The sequence below is a fragment of the Parus major genome, chromosome 4, assembly GCF_001522545.3.
Source record: "Parus major isolate Abel chromosome 4, Parus_major1.1, whole genome shotgun sequence".
Taxonomy (NCBI): domain Eukaryota; kingdom Metazoa; phylum Chordata; class Aves; order Passeriformes; family Paridae; genus Parus; species Parus major.
In genome coordinates this window covers 25,327,409-25,340,629 of record NC_031771.1, presented here as the reverse complement: position 1 = coordinate 25,340,629, position 13,221 = coordinate 25,327,409, and the positions used below count along the sequence as shown (strand labels likewise).

The window sequence follows — 13,221 nt, the reverse complement described above, 5'->3', positions numbered from 1 at the left end:
GTTCCAATTTCGATGAGTTTTAAATTAAGGGATTTCAGGTCATATCTTAGAGAAGTCATTGCAGTCTAAAAAGCTCTATGCGAAGAATGCTCTCTTCCTAAAAGAACCATGGATGTGGAAACTGGTTCTGTGTAATCAATATTCTGTCCCTTTTTGTCCCTTGCTTTTTATCCTTTACGCCATGAGCACAGTTGTACTGCTTCCAAATACAAAGCAGTTAGTTCTCTCTGTTCTCCCATTGCTGTTCTCCCATTGCCAGTCCAGTGGGAAATGGCAGGGTAGACTTGCTGGCAGGGATTGGACCACTGTGTTTGACTATTCCGAAGGGGTCAGCCAGAGAGCTATAGCAGCAGCAGCTGCCTCTGCTCTATCTGTCTTTGTTTTTCCCCACTGCTGCTGAGAGTGAATAGGGAAGGAGCTGTCCTCCCACAAAACTGAATGTGGATGTGACTCACTCCATATGCTCAATATAGTTGTATGTTCCCCTTCTCAACCCCCTGTGCTGCAGTACTGTGTTCTTGTCACTCCCTGATCTATACCAGCACAGATACACTCCAGCAGTCATCCAGCTCCACTTGTCCACCAGAATTGGTTTTCACTTCTTCAAAAGACCTGTAAAGATGGTTCTGATATCTACTGGAAAGTGTAGAGAAGAGTATTTTGCTAGTTCCCTCCTGAAACAAGTGCCTTTCCATATCAGGGTGACATTTAGTAAAACTCAGAGCCTGACTTTGCTAGCTCAGAAAGTCGTGCTCTGGAAATACCTCTGCCAGCCATTTGATTCCTGCCAGTTTTCAGGAGAAGGGGAGGACTGGGAGCAAGATACTTGCAGTTGGCTTTCCTTTCACGCTGCCGTGACAGTAAGAAATAGCTATATGCAGGAAATGCTCCTGAAAATACTTCAGTTGCAAGTAGAGCAGGGACAGCTCTTGCAGAGGGCTGCCATTCTTGCCTGTGGAATTGAGATTCACACAGCTGTGTTTTAGACTAATGCTTTTGGGCCTCAGCCTTCTGAATTTATTTGCAGGTGCCTACTAATCTATACAATGTTACTTCATTGTGGTAGGTGTGCCATCTTGTTTTGCAAAATAGTGACTCTTGTGTGCTCTGCTCTGGACATGGTTGTGACACTAGCATTCCATTTGCTCTTTGCAGCATGGAGCTGATCCAACAAAAAAGAATCGAGATGGGAACACTCCTCTGGATTTGGTGAAAGAAGGGGACACAGATATCCAGGACTTACTGAGAGGAGACGCTGCCTTGCTCGATGCTGCCAAGAAGGGGTGCCTGGCACGAGTGCAGAAGCTATGTACTCAAGAAAATATCAATTGCAGAGACACCCAGGGAAGAAATTCAACACCACTGCATCTTGCAGGTAGGTAAAGTGCCAGGTTTTCAAGGTTTGTATATTTATGGTAGGTCTACAGATGTAATTTGCCAGAATCAGGATTGGTATGGGAAGAGTTTCACAGAGAATTATCCTGTATGAAGAGTTAACTATGGCACCAGTATTTCAGGAGGTAATGCAATTATTAGGGAAGAGGAACTTTTGCAGCTGAAAAATTGCCTTAGCTTTTCTGTCTAATATTTTTCTTTAGTTTAGCTCTCCTAATACCTAATTTCTTTTCCTGTGCTTTTTCTACAGCTGGTTACAACAATTTGGAAGTAGCTGAATACCTTCTTGAGCATGGTGCTGATGTTAATGCCCAGGACAAAGGAGGATTGATTCCCCTGCACAATGCAGCATCCTATGGGGTAGGTGCAAGCAGTCTTGGCATGAGTAGATCAGCAAGGAACCCCTTGAAGTCATATCAAAAGCCAGTTATTTTGCAGCTGTTTTGCTGTGAACACAGTTCAGGTTTTGATGAAGTATTTGTTGGATGAAGTTGCTGTTGTGAGTCCTGTTTGCAGTCCTAACACATTAAGCAGGATGCAGATTCAGGTGTGCTGTGGCAGTTAAATGCTGCAGTTTGGAAAGATCACTACAATGTAGCTTTTATGCAGGCAAGCAGATGCACAGGATTGAATGGTTTGGGGTGATATTTGAAAAAGAAAAGACCTCAAGTTACCTCTGGAAGACTTAGATGGAAGAAAAAGAAAAATACCAGGGGATCGTGTGCAGATGATGACAGGGAAGTGGAGGTGCGTTACAGCTGGTGTTCAGTGGGAATCTATTGCTAGAGTTGAAGGACTACTGTTTTTCTAATGTGGTTGTCCTCCAGGGCAAGCCGTCTGCTTGCAGGGGAGGTGCAGTGACAGATTCAAACCATTTTGGATGAGGCAGGCCCTCCATAAAGGAGTAATCTGTGTCCCAGTTGCACAAATGCCTAATAGATTGCTTATAAGCAGCTGTTGGTTGTGGATTGGGTGAGAAAGAAGTCTCTTGTAAATAATTGTACAAAGAAGTGCTTGAGAAGCTCCTAGCACTGTGCTTACTGTCAGAGAGAGGATCTGAAGCTCAGGAAGTAATGGATTTGATGTTCTCATTATATGCTTTGTCTGTTGCTTACCTGGGCCTGGCACAAGTACAGCAAAATCTGGGAGAGGTGACCATGACAGCAACATGATTGCTTTTGTTTGAGAGCAAATGAAATAAAAAGTGCAGTGTTCACCTTGTTTCTGAAAAGAGCATCAATGGAACTCAGTCTACACCGTTGTGTATTGGTTCTTTATATCACTATGGGATCCCAGTGTCCCAAAGAGCAAAAAGCCCCAAATCCTGATGAAAGATTAGAAATGCAACACAGAATTCTTTTATGTTACAGGTTCCTAATACCAGTTAATATTGTTTATCAGCATCTGCCATAAGCATAAATTCCCAGGATGTTGCTAAGATCTAGAGATAAGTTCTGTTGGAAATACTGTGCTCTTTTCTTTGGCATGAGAAGACAAAACACACATTTTACACAAACCCAAAACATTTCTTACTGGGATAGAGAAATGTCAGAGATTGGTTTTAGCTGATTGTAATTTCTAAAAATCATAATGCCAATCTAACCTGGCTGCCTTGCTTCCTCTAGGAAACATTAAAAAAGCAGTGTTTGGTGCTTTTCCATCAGTTTATTTAGTTAAGAGTTGCTGCATACCTTTCCTAGCATCCCACACTTCTCTCTGAGCTGTCATCAGCCTGTTCAGATCTCTGTGATGGGATGTAGAGAGGAGATGAGTACTGGTTTCACAAGTTCATAGCTGGCAAGTTTCACAAGCTCTGCCTTTTCCTCACAAAGTTTCTTCAGTTCTCCCACCCAGCACTTCATGCTGTGAGTCTCTCAATAGGGCTTTCTGTGGCAGAAAAATCACAGGAACAGCAATTGCTTTAAGTTTGGCAGAGAGGAAAAATAAACTTGGCAGTATTTTCAAACCACACTTATTCAGGGACCAAGCTGTTTTATGGGAGCTGCAAAGAGTCACTTAATTGCCATTGAGAGGAAGAAGGAAATCCATTGGCAGTTCTTTGTGCTTCTGCTTACAATTTCAGTGTTTCATGCTCCTACCCACTGATTTTGACTACCTGCTTTTTTTTTTTCCTTTGCTGTCTTGCACAAGAAAGCTCTACTGGTTAGAGGCAGGCAAAAATTTCATTTGTCAATTTTCTCTTATTTTTACTTGGGAGACTTCAAGGACAGTGTATTGATGGAAGCATGGGGTTATAAGTTCATTACTTATATAACCCATGTAAAACAGCTGTTCCTTGTGACACTCATAATGTTTTATCAAGTACAGCTCTCATAAAATATGATTGAAGATAGAACAAATCTGTGCTGCCACAGATGAGTTCAAAGTCTTGCAAGAAGGAAAGGACAACAAAGACTTCTGTGTACACACAGGGGTGGCTCAGTAGCACAACACATTGATCTTCAGAGCTTCTAGTATTGTGTCACAAAAGTGACATTTACTGCAGCCCAGTAAATTTACCAGTTCAAATTCGTACACAAATAATTTTTTTTTTGTGCAGGGTTAAGTATCATGTCTGGTCCTGCAGCTGGTACAAACTTCATGCTATGTACTTGGGGTAATTTGACAGAAATCTGCTTCTGTGCCTGATCCCAGTTCTTTGTGTGCTGGTGAATGATCTGGTAGCTCACAGACTCAGATGACTGTGGAGCTGCAGTATAGATTGGTGTCTGGAGAAGTGTGCTGCTCTTGTGGCACAGGAGGCAGAATGAGTTACAGGAAAGAGAAACCACAAGTGTCTCTAGGCACCATTACCTCAAGCATGGGAAAGGAATGTATGTTTTACCAGTGTCATGTTGATGAAGATGTCCTTGTGTTTTCCAGCATGTGGACATAGCAGCACTGTTGATCAAATATAATACCTGTGTAAATGCAACAGATAAATGGGCATTCACACCTTTGCATGAAGCTGCACAAAAAGGAAGGACACAGCTCTGTGCTCTGCTGTTAGCTCATGGAGCAGATCCAACCATGAAGAACCAAGAGGGTCAGACACCACTAGACCTGGCAACAGTAAGTTCATGATAGCCAGCCACAGGCTGCTCTGGAGGATGTACTCTGCATATTAAATTCATTTCTATGTCTCAGTGGCACCAGCAGTCCTCGGCTTCCACTTTGCTGAGGTGGAGAGAGAGGGGCATCTCCTGAGCTCCTCTTTGTGGATTTTTATCCATGGGACCAGGCATTTTCCTTTGGCTGAAATCTTAGCATTGCTAATGATTTAAGGTTTGCTTCTCCTTTAGGATTCACTCCTGGGATCAGTCGCCTCATTCCCAGAAATAAAACTTTCTGAAATGTCTCTGATGATGGTCAGTCTGTGTACTGTTGGTGATTATTTCTTCAAACCTAAAGAGGAGCCACCAGATGGCCCTTTAGAGGAATGGGAACATTTAGTGGGTTATTACACTAGGTGCCCCCATATTATCCCAGTTCCATTTTTTAAAATAAACTCCAAAACTACATGCCAAAGAACTCTTTCTACCTCTGAAATTTGTAGGTGGCTATCCAACTTCTAAAACTAGAATCTGAAAACTTTCTTGTAAATGATTTAAAAGCCTAATAAGGTTATATGAACATGTACGCCCCAGTTTAAACAGTCTTGATGGAATAGATAATGCAACCAAATTGGATGCTGTGTCTGGTCTCAGTGCAAGTATCTTTTAGGGTTATTGATTTATTTATGGAGAGTTCAAGAAATATCCTCCAGAGTAATCTGAGCTCTAGAAAACTTGCTTTGTGATGAAGGATATGAAGATTATTTGATATCCTGGGGGAAAATAAGGATGTCTTAATCATGTTCTACAAGAACTCTTAAGAAGGAAATTCTTGAAGATGAGCATGTTGCTTAATTTAGTCAATAAAGGCTAAATCCAACTGTTTGCTAAGATTATACTTTTCCTGAGCTCCTGTCCTTTTTTTTTTTTCTGTTCTAACCCAAGAGATGCGATTATGGCAAAGGCAGTGGTTGTCTTTCCACTGAAACCTTGTTCCAGTGCACCTGAAGTTGAGCCTGAGGGAGAAATTAAGAAGTGGCATTTCCTGTCCTAGATTCTGAAGGATTTCAAATAAAGTTGCTGCATTCATTGTTCTCCCTGGCTTTAGCACTTATAAAGTCTTTGTGCCAGAAAAAAATTAAATGTAGCTTCTTACATACCTTTAGAAATGGGGAGAACCTGATTCACCTATGTCTTAAGTGGTGAATCAAAATGTTCTTGCAACTGTGAATTCCTATTAATAGAAGTTGACAGTTTTCTTTCTATTGGGAAACAGACCAATCAAATAAAACAGTTAAAAATTATTTCCAGAGATTGGTGACCTCTGATAGTAGGACCTCATGCTGGGTGTTCTTTCTGTTTTTCAGGCTGATGATATCCGAGCTTTGCTGATAGATGCGATGCCTCCAGAAGCTTTGCCCACGTGCTTCAAGCCTCAAGCTACTGTTGTTAGTGCCTCTGTGATCTCGCCAGCATCTACACCATCCTGCCTGTCTGCTGCCAGCAGCATAGATAACCTCACAGGGCCACTGGCAGAACTGGCCGTAGGAGGGGCATCAAATGCTGGAGACGGAGCAGCAGGAGCTGACAGGAAGGAAGGAGAAGGTGCATTTGCTGCTGGACAAGTTTACATTGCCAAAAGTACAGTAGTTTAGTATCAGAAGAGGCCTTGGTTTATCTGAAAAGCATTTCTGACTAGCCAGAAAATACTGTGCAGTTTGAACTGTTATCTCTTAGCTCTGTTTTAAAGTGTCTGATGCTTGTTAACTGTTCACTGTTAACTGTTCATCTGTATTTACTGTCAGTCATTAGGTCTGACTACAAATACAGATCTGATTAGGTGCCCAGATGTTCATTGACTTTATAAAGAAAATCCAACAAGAATTATTTTGATGAAGGAGTTATGATTGTCATGGCTGGGGGGTTTTGCCAAGGGTTTTTAAACCCTTTGATTAATATCTGGGGTCCATGCTTTAGGTCAGAATCTAAGGGGGGTCACATAGCAAAAATATACCCACCCTTCTTTTCCTTCTCTTTGAAGTATGAGACTGTATTTATCACAGATGGTTTGTGCTTTTAATAGTTGATTCTGAAGAGGGAATGGTGATGAGCTTTGCACAGATCTTTGACACAATGGAAGTAGATTGTTTGTTACAGTCATAGACAAACTGATTGTAAAAAGAATCAGAGTTTGGAATTTTGAGAGAATTAGTGATGTTGCTTAATTTTTTTTTAAGTTGGTTGGTTTGGTTTTTGTTGGTTCAGATGTATAGGACATAAAGAGTTGTTTCTTCTCTTACAGTTTCTGGTCTTGACATGAACATTACCCAGTTCCTGAAAAGCCTAGGTCTTGAACACCTTCGGGACATCTTTGAGACAGAACAGGTAAGTGCCAAGCCACATCTCTGTTTCTGTGTTTAGGAGATAAACGTAATAAATTTGAGTGACATTTTCATTTTCTAATTGAAAAAGGGAAGGAAAGAGCCCACACATCACATCTACAGAGAAACAAGTGTGTTCAAGTTTTCTTTCTGTTTTCTGCAAATGAATTGCCAGATACAGTATGGTGAAGTTGGAAAACCTATGAAAATATCTTTTCTTGTTGGATTCAGGTGTCAACTAGCTTTCACTTACACATACACTGTGACTTTGGCTTGTATTCTGAGAGTTATTTTGGACCTTGTGAACTTTGAATGTGATGACTATAACAAAGTTAGGTTGAAGTGTCACCTGCTTTTGTCCTTCAGCAGTGACGACAGCCAAACAAGCCTTTCACCACCTGTAGTGCCGTATATACTTTGGTTAGATCTAGGAAACCCTGCAGTTTGACTATATGCTGAAATAAAAACCTAACATGGGAGTAGTCACACTCCAAAATACAGAAGCTACATTTCCTGCTAGGTTAGGACCATAGGGTTTTGCCAGGCTAACTTTCAAATGTTATTGAGAAATGGGAGAACAAAACCTGCAGATTTATCAATAATTCACATATATAAAAGAGAACAACTAATGTAAGTTTCTCAAGCTTACATTATGTTTTATAGCAGAAGTACCTGTAAAGTATTTGTAGATTCCTTTTATGTACCATTTCTTAAATTTAACATGTTGCAATTAAATAGATCTGTTTACATGACTGAGATGGATGTACATGTGGAAGTGAAAGGTACAAGTGCAAGAGACTGGATTTGATGATTATTTTTTCCTCTGGCCTCTGCTGCTTATCTTTACTAGGAATCAGGAAACAAAGGTTTGAAATGTTGTTTACAGTTTCAGCTGTTTCTGTAAAATGTTCTAGGAGGTATCTCTTCAAAGATAAAACACCATATAACTTTTTCCCTTCTGATGTATGAAGCATAAGGTCTTCTCTTTAATTTGGAACTGTTTCTATTCAGAAGGAAACCAACCTCAAACCAACCCATGCACTTCTCAAATTTTCTTTTTCTTTTTCACACCTTCCTTTGCCTAGCTGGTCTTGTTCTACTTTTGCTTCCTTAATTCCTAACCTTTAGAGATCTTTTCCTGCTAATAAGATTTAACAATGCAAATCGGATTCAATATATTCATCATTTTAAAATCACCTAGCTCTTGTAAGTTTCTCTGTGGAAAAAACAAGCTCATCTTCTTTAAGCTTATTCTTTTAAGCTGATTTTTCCAAGCACTTTTTCACCTTGGTTCATTATTAGTAAGCTTTTAGAATATTAATTTCTGCTTATGTAGTGAAAATAATGAATTGTACAATGCTATGAAATGTTGAATTCTTCAAAAGCACTCCCATATTAGTTCCAGCATTTCAATGCATCCCCCTTCTTCCTAAGTAAAAATGTTTGTGAGATCATTTTTAACTGGTTAACTGGTGTGAGAGAAGTAAAAGTTTTGCACAACTTCTGGCTGTAGCAGTTGGGTATGGTCCTGTGACAGGGAGAGGTTTGCCAGAAGGTGGCAGCAAGTAGAAGTGAAGCAAAATATTATCTATCTTTATGCTCTTGCCTGCACCATGAATACTTTCCATTTTCTGAAGTGATAGGTCTACAGCTTTGAAAGTCAGGCCAGGTTTGGCAAGTGATTTTTGTGATCTTTCACCTTTCCAGATAACCCTGGATGTGTTGGCTGACATGGGGCATGAGGAGCTTAAAGAAATTGGGATCAATGCGTATGGACACCGCCACAAATTAATAAAGGGTGTGGAGAGACTTCTAGGCGGTCAGCAAGGTAAATATGACACCTTTACTGGCTAATCTAAATACAGCACACAACAGGCTCCCATAAGTCACTTTCTCTAAATGTAGGCATTGTCACCAGGACTTGAAAGAATCTGAATGTCAGGAAAGGGTATTTGCTGCAGTGGGTTGTGATAGGTAAAGAATATACTAAGGAGATACAAGACCAAGTGATCACTTGCCTTTTCAGAGAATGGATACCCCTGAGGCAGCTTTCGAAGTTGTGCCCATTTCTCAGGACCCTATTTTAACCAGGGAGGAGCTTTTGGATTGATTTGCCCTACATATTTGCCCACAGGCCAGTTGTATCCTAAACGACAGGCCTGATAGGGTTTTAGCTACCCCACACTTCTGAGATGTTTCTATGGAAAGAGGAAGCAATAAAGGGCAATTATGTCCCACATGCATTTTTGTTCTCTCTTTCAAAGCCTCTGCTGCTAACAAAAGCACTTTCATTTTTTTGAGGTTGTGCTTATGCCTTGTATTTATTTTGCATTTCCTGCTGTATCAGCGTTGTTTAAGAGGAGCAGTGATAATGATGGATACAAATAGAACCAGTATTGGTTTTTCCTGTTGATTTTTGCTCCTTTTCATTTCTTCTCTTTGCAGGTACCAATCCTTATTTGACTTTCCACTGTGTGAGTCAGGGGACCATTCTCCTTGACCTTGCTCCTGACGATAAGGAGTATCAGTCCGTAGAAGAGGAGGTAATCCAAGTCCCTTTCTTAATGCTTCAGGGGCTGTATATTTTAGTTTGCACTGATAACCTGTCAGAGCTTAAGTGTGCAATACATGTTGAAAGTACTAAAATAAGCTTTGGTGTATGAATTGCATAGATCTATTGTGAAGTTTAGGGTTCTTTATTTGTCCTTTCATGTAGAACGATGATAGAAATGATTTTGCTATGTCCTGCCAATTTCTTTAGTAAGTGGTCTCTGCTCACTTAATGTTATCCCAGTTTATTTTGCTGTTATATTTTGGATCTTGTCTTTGATATTATCTCATAGGGAGGGTGTGCACAGCTTTCTGTAGATAGGTGAACCTGTGAAAATTAAAAACTTTGTGTGAAACCAAGGCATCAAGACCTTGCAATTCTCTAGGCATTTTCTATGAAACAGCTTGTTTTCTCTTGTCTCAGTGGCTTAGTTAATCTGTAACCCAGATAAACAGCCCTTGGATAATTGAGAATTGACTGTAATTTTGCCTCCCCCACACACACATGCTCTTTTATTTAAGTAAACTACAGGCACATACCATTTTGAAAGCAAAAAATCATAACAGAAAAGAGACTTCCTGAAGAGTTGTCTTTGGTAGAAACTCCATTTTACCATGCATTTGCTATTTGTGTCATGTTCCTAAACTATAGCACAGCAGTGTTTAGAGTCTTTTATTTAAAAGTCTAGATAATCAGAATTGCTGCCAGCTTAGATGGGCATATTTTTTATTAGTAACTTCATAAACTGGAGTTTGTGCAGATCTTTTTCATAAACTTTTCTGAAAGAAAGGTTCACTTGTCTGCCATACTAGATTGGAATATTTTTTAACTGTTACAAAATATTATTTCTGTACCTATAAATACTTCTCTAAAAGACACAATGAAACTATTTCTGAGGGAATCAGAAATGCTCTGCCAATTACACAAGAGAATTTACAATGCAGGTGTTTCCCAAATACTAAGAAATGCAAGCAAAACTCATTAAAATCACATTTGTCATTACTGTGAAGTGATCTTTTTGTATATTAATTTTCAAAGATTGTTTTTTCTAATTTAAAGAAGGTTTCCTAGTTGTATATAATTTTGATAACAAGTACCATTATTCTCCTTTTTCTTATGCTGATTTTTATTACAAGATTGCATAATTGCATCATCTAGCTTCCCTGTTGTGGAACAGCATAATGTGTTGGGTGCTTGAGAAATTAGGGTATACCTCAATTTAAAATTGAGATTTTTTTTTTTTTTTTTTTTTACACCTTTTAATTCATTTTCCATCAAGATGTTGTTGCTAGTGATATACTGAGACATTGCATGGATGCTGTGCCTTGCTAGGAAGGTTTATGTGCTGAACATTCAGTTTTGTTTTTTTATGTAGATGCAAAGTACAATCCGGGAGCATCGGGATGGGGGAAATGCTGGTGGGATCTTCAACAGATACAATGTCATCAGGGTAAGTTTTAAAACATTTCAGTTTTATGCAGTGAAGTGTGTTAGTACTTAGACCAGCAGGCAGAATCAGTTTTATGGTTTGCCCTTTTATATTTAAAATTCTTTGTTGATATTCAGGAACAGAGTTAACACAAGTGCTAAAATGAATGCATGCTCTGCACAGGGAATGAGGGAGAAGTGTCCACTTGGGCTCCTAAAGGAGTCTGAAGAACTGATGTTGAAGACAGAGGTGGTGAAGAACCTGACTGAATTTGAGAGACCTGTAACTTCTGTGTTTGACCCTTGCAACACAGATTTATTTTTTTTTTCCTCATTGTAGTCTTTTCTTGCTATTTTAAAAGAGATTTGGGGGGTGTGTGTGGAGGGGATGATCATAACTTCTAATAAGAAGCTTCTGTCTCCCTGTGCAAGTTTCCAGCTTGACACCACCTCCTTTGCCCTTGCCAACTAGAAAAATGCATTTTCCAAGCCAAGGTATTCTAGAAGATAGTGTTGTCTTTCTGAGGGAAAGTACACTTTCTGGTTTCTTTTTCTGGGGAAAAGGAAATAGAGGGAGTCAGAACAGAACTTGGCTTCTGAGCTCCAGCAAATTTCTGAGAAGTAAGCCTTTGCAACTTGATCCAATAGATCATGCATCCTGAAGTAAACTCTGCTTCCATCCTACTCCCAGCCAAATGTGAAGTACTGAAGAAACCACAGTGGTATTAGAGCATTTGACTGAAATTATACAGATAGATTAAACAGCACATCCCATTATTTTTTATGAAAAGCACCAGGAGTGGGTTCTTTCCATAAAAAATAAACCTAAACTAGACAGCAAGTTTCAAAGAGCTGGATGAGATCAGTCAACAGATCTCAAAGCAGAGAGGGAAGGAGTTTGTAGTTTGTAGTTCTTTGTGGTATTGCAGGCTCTGTGAGAAGAAGACTGAAAATTGTCCTTAAAGCTGAGAACTTAGGCTGCAGTTTCACAGTAGTTTTAACCATTTGTAGATGTGTGCTACAGAGTTGTTTGAGAGACTTCAGCCTTGTGTGTGGAACAACCATGGGGTTTCTTCATAGCATGCACGTGATTTGCTGTCAGTTTCCATGTCAAATTAATGTGAACTCCGTGAAGCTATGTTTCATTTTAATTGCAATTCAAATACATGTGAGAGATTGAAATGTTACGGTAACAGCATGGTTGGATCTGTTGCTCTACTGCAGATTCAAAAGGTAGTGAACAAGAAGTTGCGGGAGAGATTCTGTCACAGACAGAAGGAGGTCTCAGAGGAGAATCATAATCACCACAATGAGCGCATGTTGTTTCACGGTAAGGAAGTAGTGTGTCTTTGTGTGTATTGGTATTTAACAGAGAAACTCCAAACCTTGCAAGGACCCACAGGCAATGTTGTTGTTGCGGTATCACCATCCTATGCAAGTAATTGTGTTTCTAGAAATGTAGGGGGTGCATTGGGGGTGTGGGGGTGGTAGAATTACTCTGTGTGGTTACAGCAATATAAAAAACTGCACTAGATAAGAAATACTTTTATCATGTTTCACTTTTTTAAGAAAGAGGAAGGTTTTCTGCTAAGCCGTATCTTAGTCATTTCCAGTAAAGCTGCTGGGGTGGTGTTATATTGCTGTGAGAAAGACATGGTGTCTTCTAAATGAGGGGAGTAGCACACAATAAAAGCGTTTTACCCTGGTGCTTCAGGCAAGCATCAGGGAAAGGAATCAAAACCAACCATGAGTTTCAGCAAGATTTCTCTAGAAATGCCTGCAAATGACAATTGCCTGAAGGTCCTTTTGCCCTAGATTCTTCTATGAATCTGTATAGGAAATTGGTTTTGGGTATGATTGGCCTGACACCTTGCCTCACCTTAACCAGTGCTGACTCCTGGAGAAAGTGTGCATTGACAAGATAAATTGCACTGAAATGTGAGTGGGGGGAAAGCCATTTAATGAGATCTGAGAAATGAGTAAGAAATGAGTCACACGTGGGATTTTGGTACATAATGATAAATCCCACACATCACTGCATCCTGCTGGGTATCGCCCCCTTCCAGCTGACTGAGCACACTTTCTGGTATTTAATGGTCTATTTGAGGCAGATAAACTCCTCTTGACATTGAGTCTTGTATTACTACACAACTTAACAAGTACATGTCTTTTTGTGTCACTGTTCTAGGGTCTCCTTTTATTAATGCTATCATTCACAAAGGATTTGATGAAAGGCATGCATACATTGGAGGGATGTTTGGAGCTGGAATTTACTTCGCTGAGAACTCCTCAAAAAGCAACCAATATGTCTATGGAATAGGGGGAGGAACCGGCTGTCCCACACACAAAGACAGGTCCTGTTACATCTGCCACAGGTAGGAGTCCAGCAGAGTTCCCCACACATAATTCTGGC

At 39.9% G+C, this 13,221-nt stretch overlaps 1 protein-coding gene across 2 annotated transcripts in view; it reads left to right on the top strand.

Annotated features, from left to right (window-relative positions):
• Window positions 1-13,221, top strand: part of TNKS (tankyrase) — a 127,407-nt gene that overhangs the window by 105,850 nt on the left and 8,336 nt on the right. Inside the window, exons 16-25 of one of the 2 annotated variants that reach the window (XM_015624747.1) lie at window positions 1,156-1,375; window positions 1,646-1,755; window positions 4,279-4,467; window positions 5,816-6,053; window positions 6,751-6,833; window positions 8,537-8,657; window positions 9,275-9,372; window positions 10,756-10,830; window positions 12,033-12,138; window positions 12,997-13,183. In XM_015624747.1, the coding sequence (XP_015480233.1) occupies window positions 1,156-1,375; window positions 1,646-1,755; window positions 4,279-4,467; window positions 5,816-6,053; window positions 6,751-6,833; window positions 8,537-8,657; window positions 9,275-9,372; window positions 10,756-10,830; window positions 12,033-12,138; window positions 12,997-13,183 (1,427 nt within the window). Of the gene's footprint in view, window positions 1-1,155; window positions 1,376-1,645; window positions 1,756-4,278; window positions 4,468-5,815; window positions 6,090-6,750; window positions 6,834-8,536; window positions 8,658-9,274; window positions 9,373-10,755; window positions 10,831-12,032; window positions 12,139-12,996; window positions 13,184-13,221 lie in introns of both variants that reach the window. The other variant, XM_033513959.1, reaches the window with a different exon arrangement.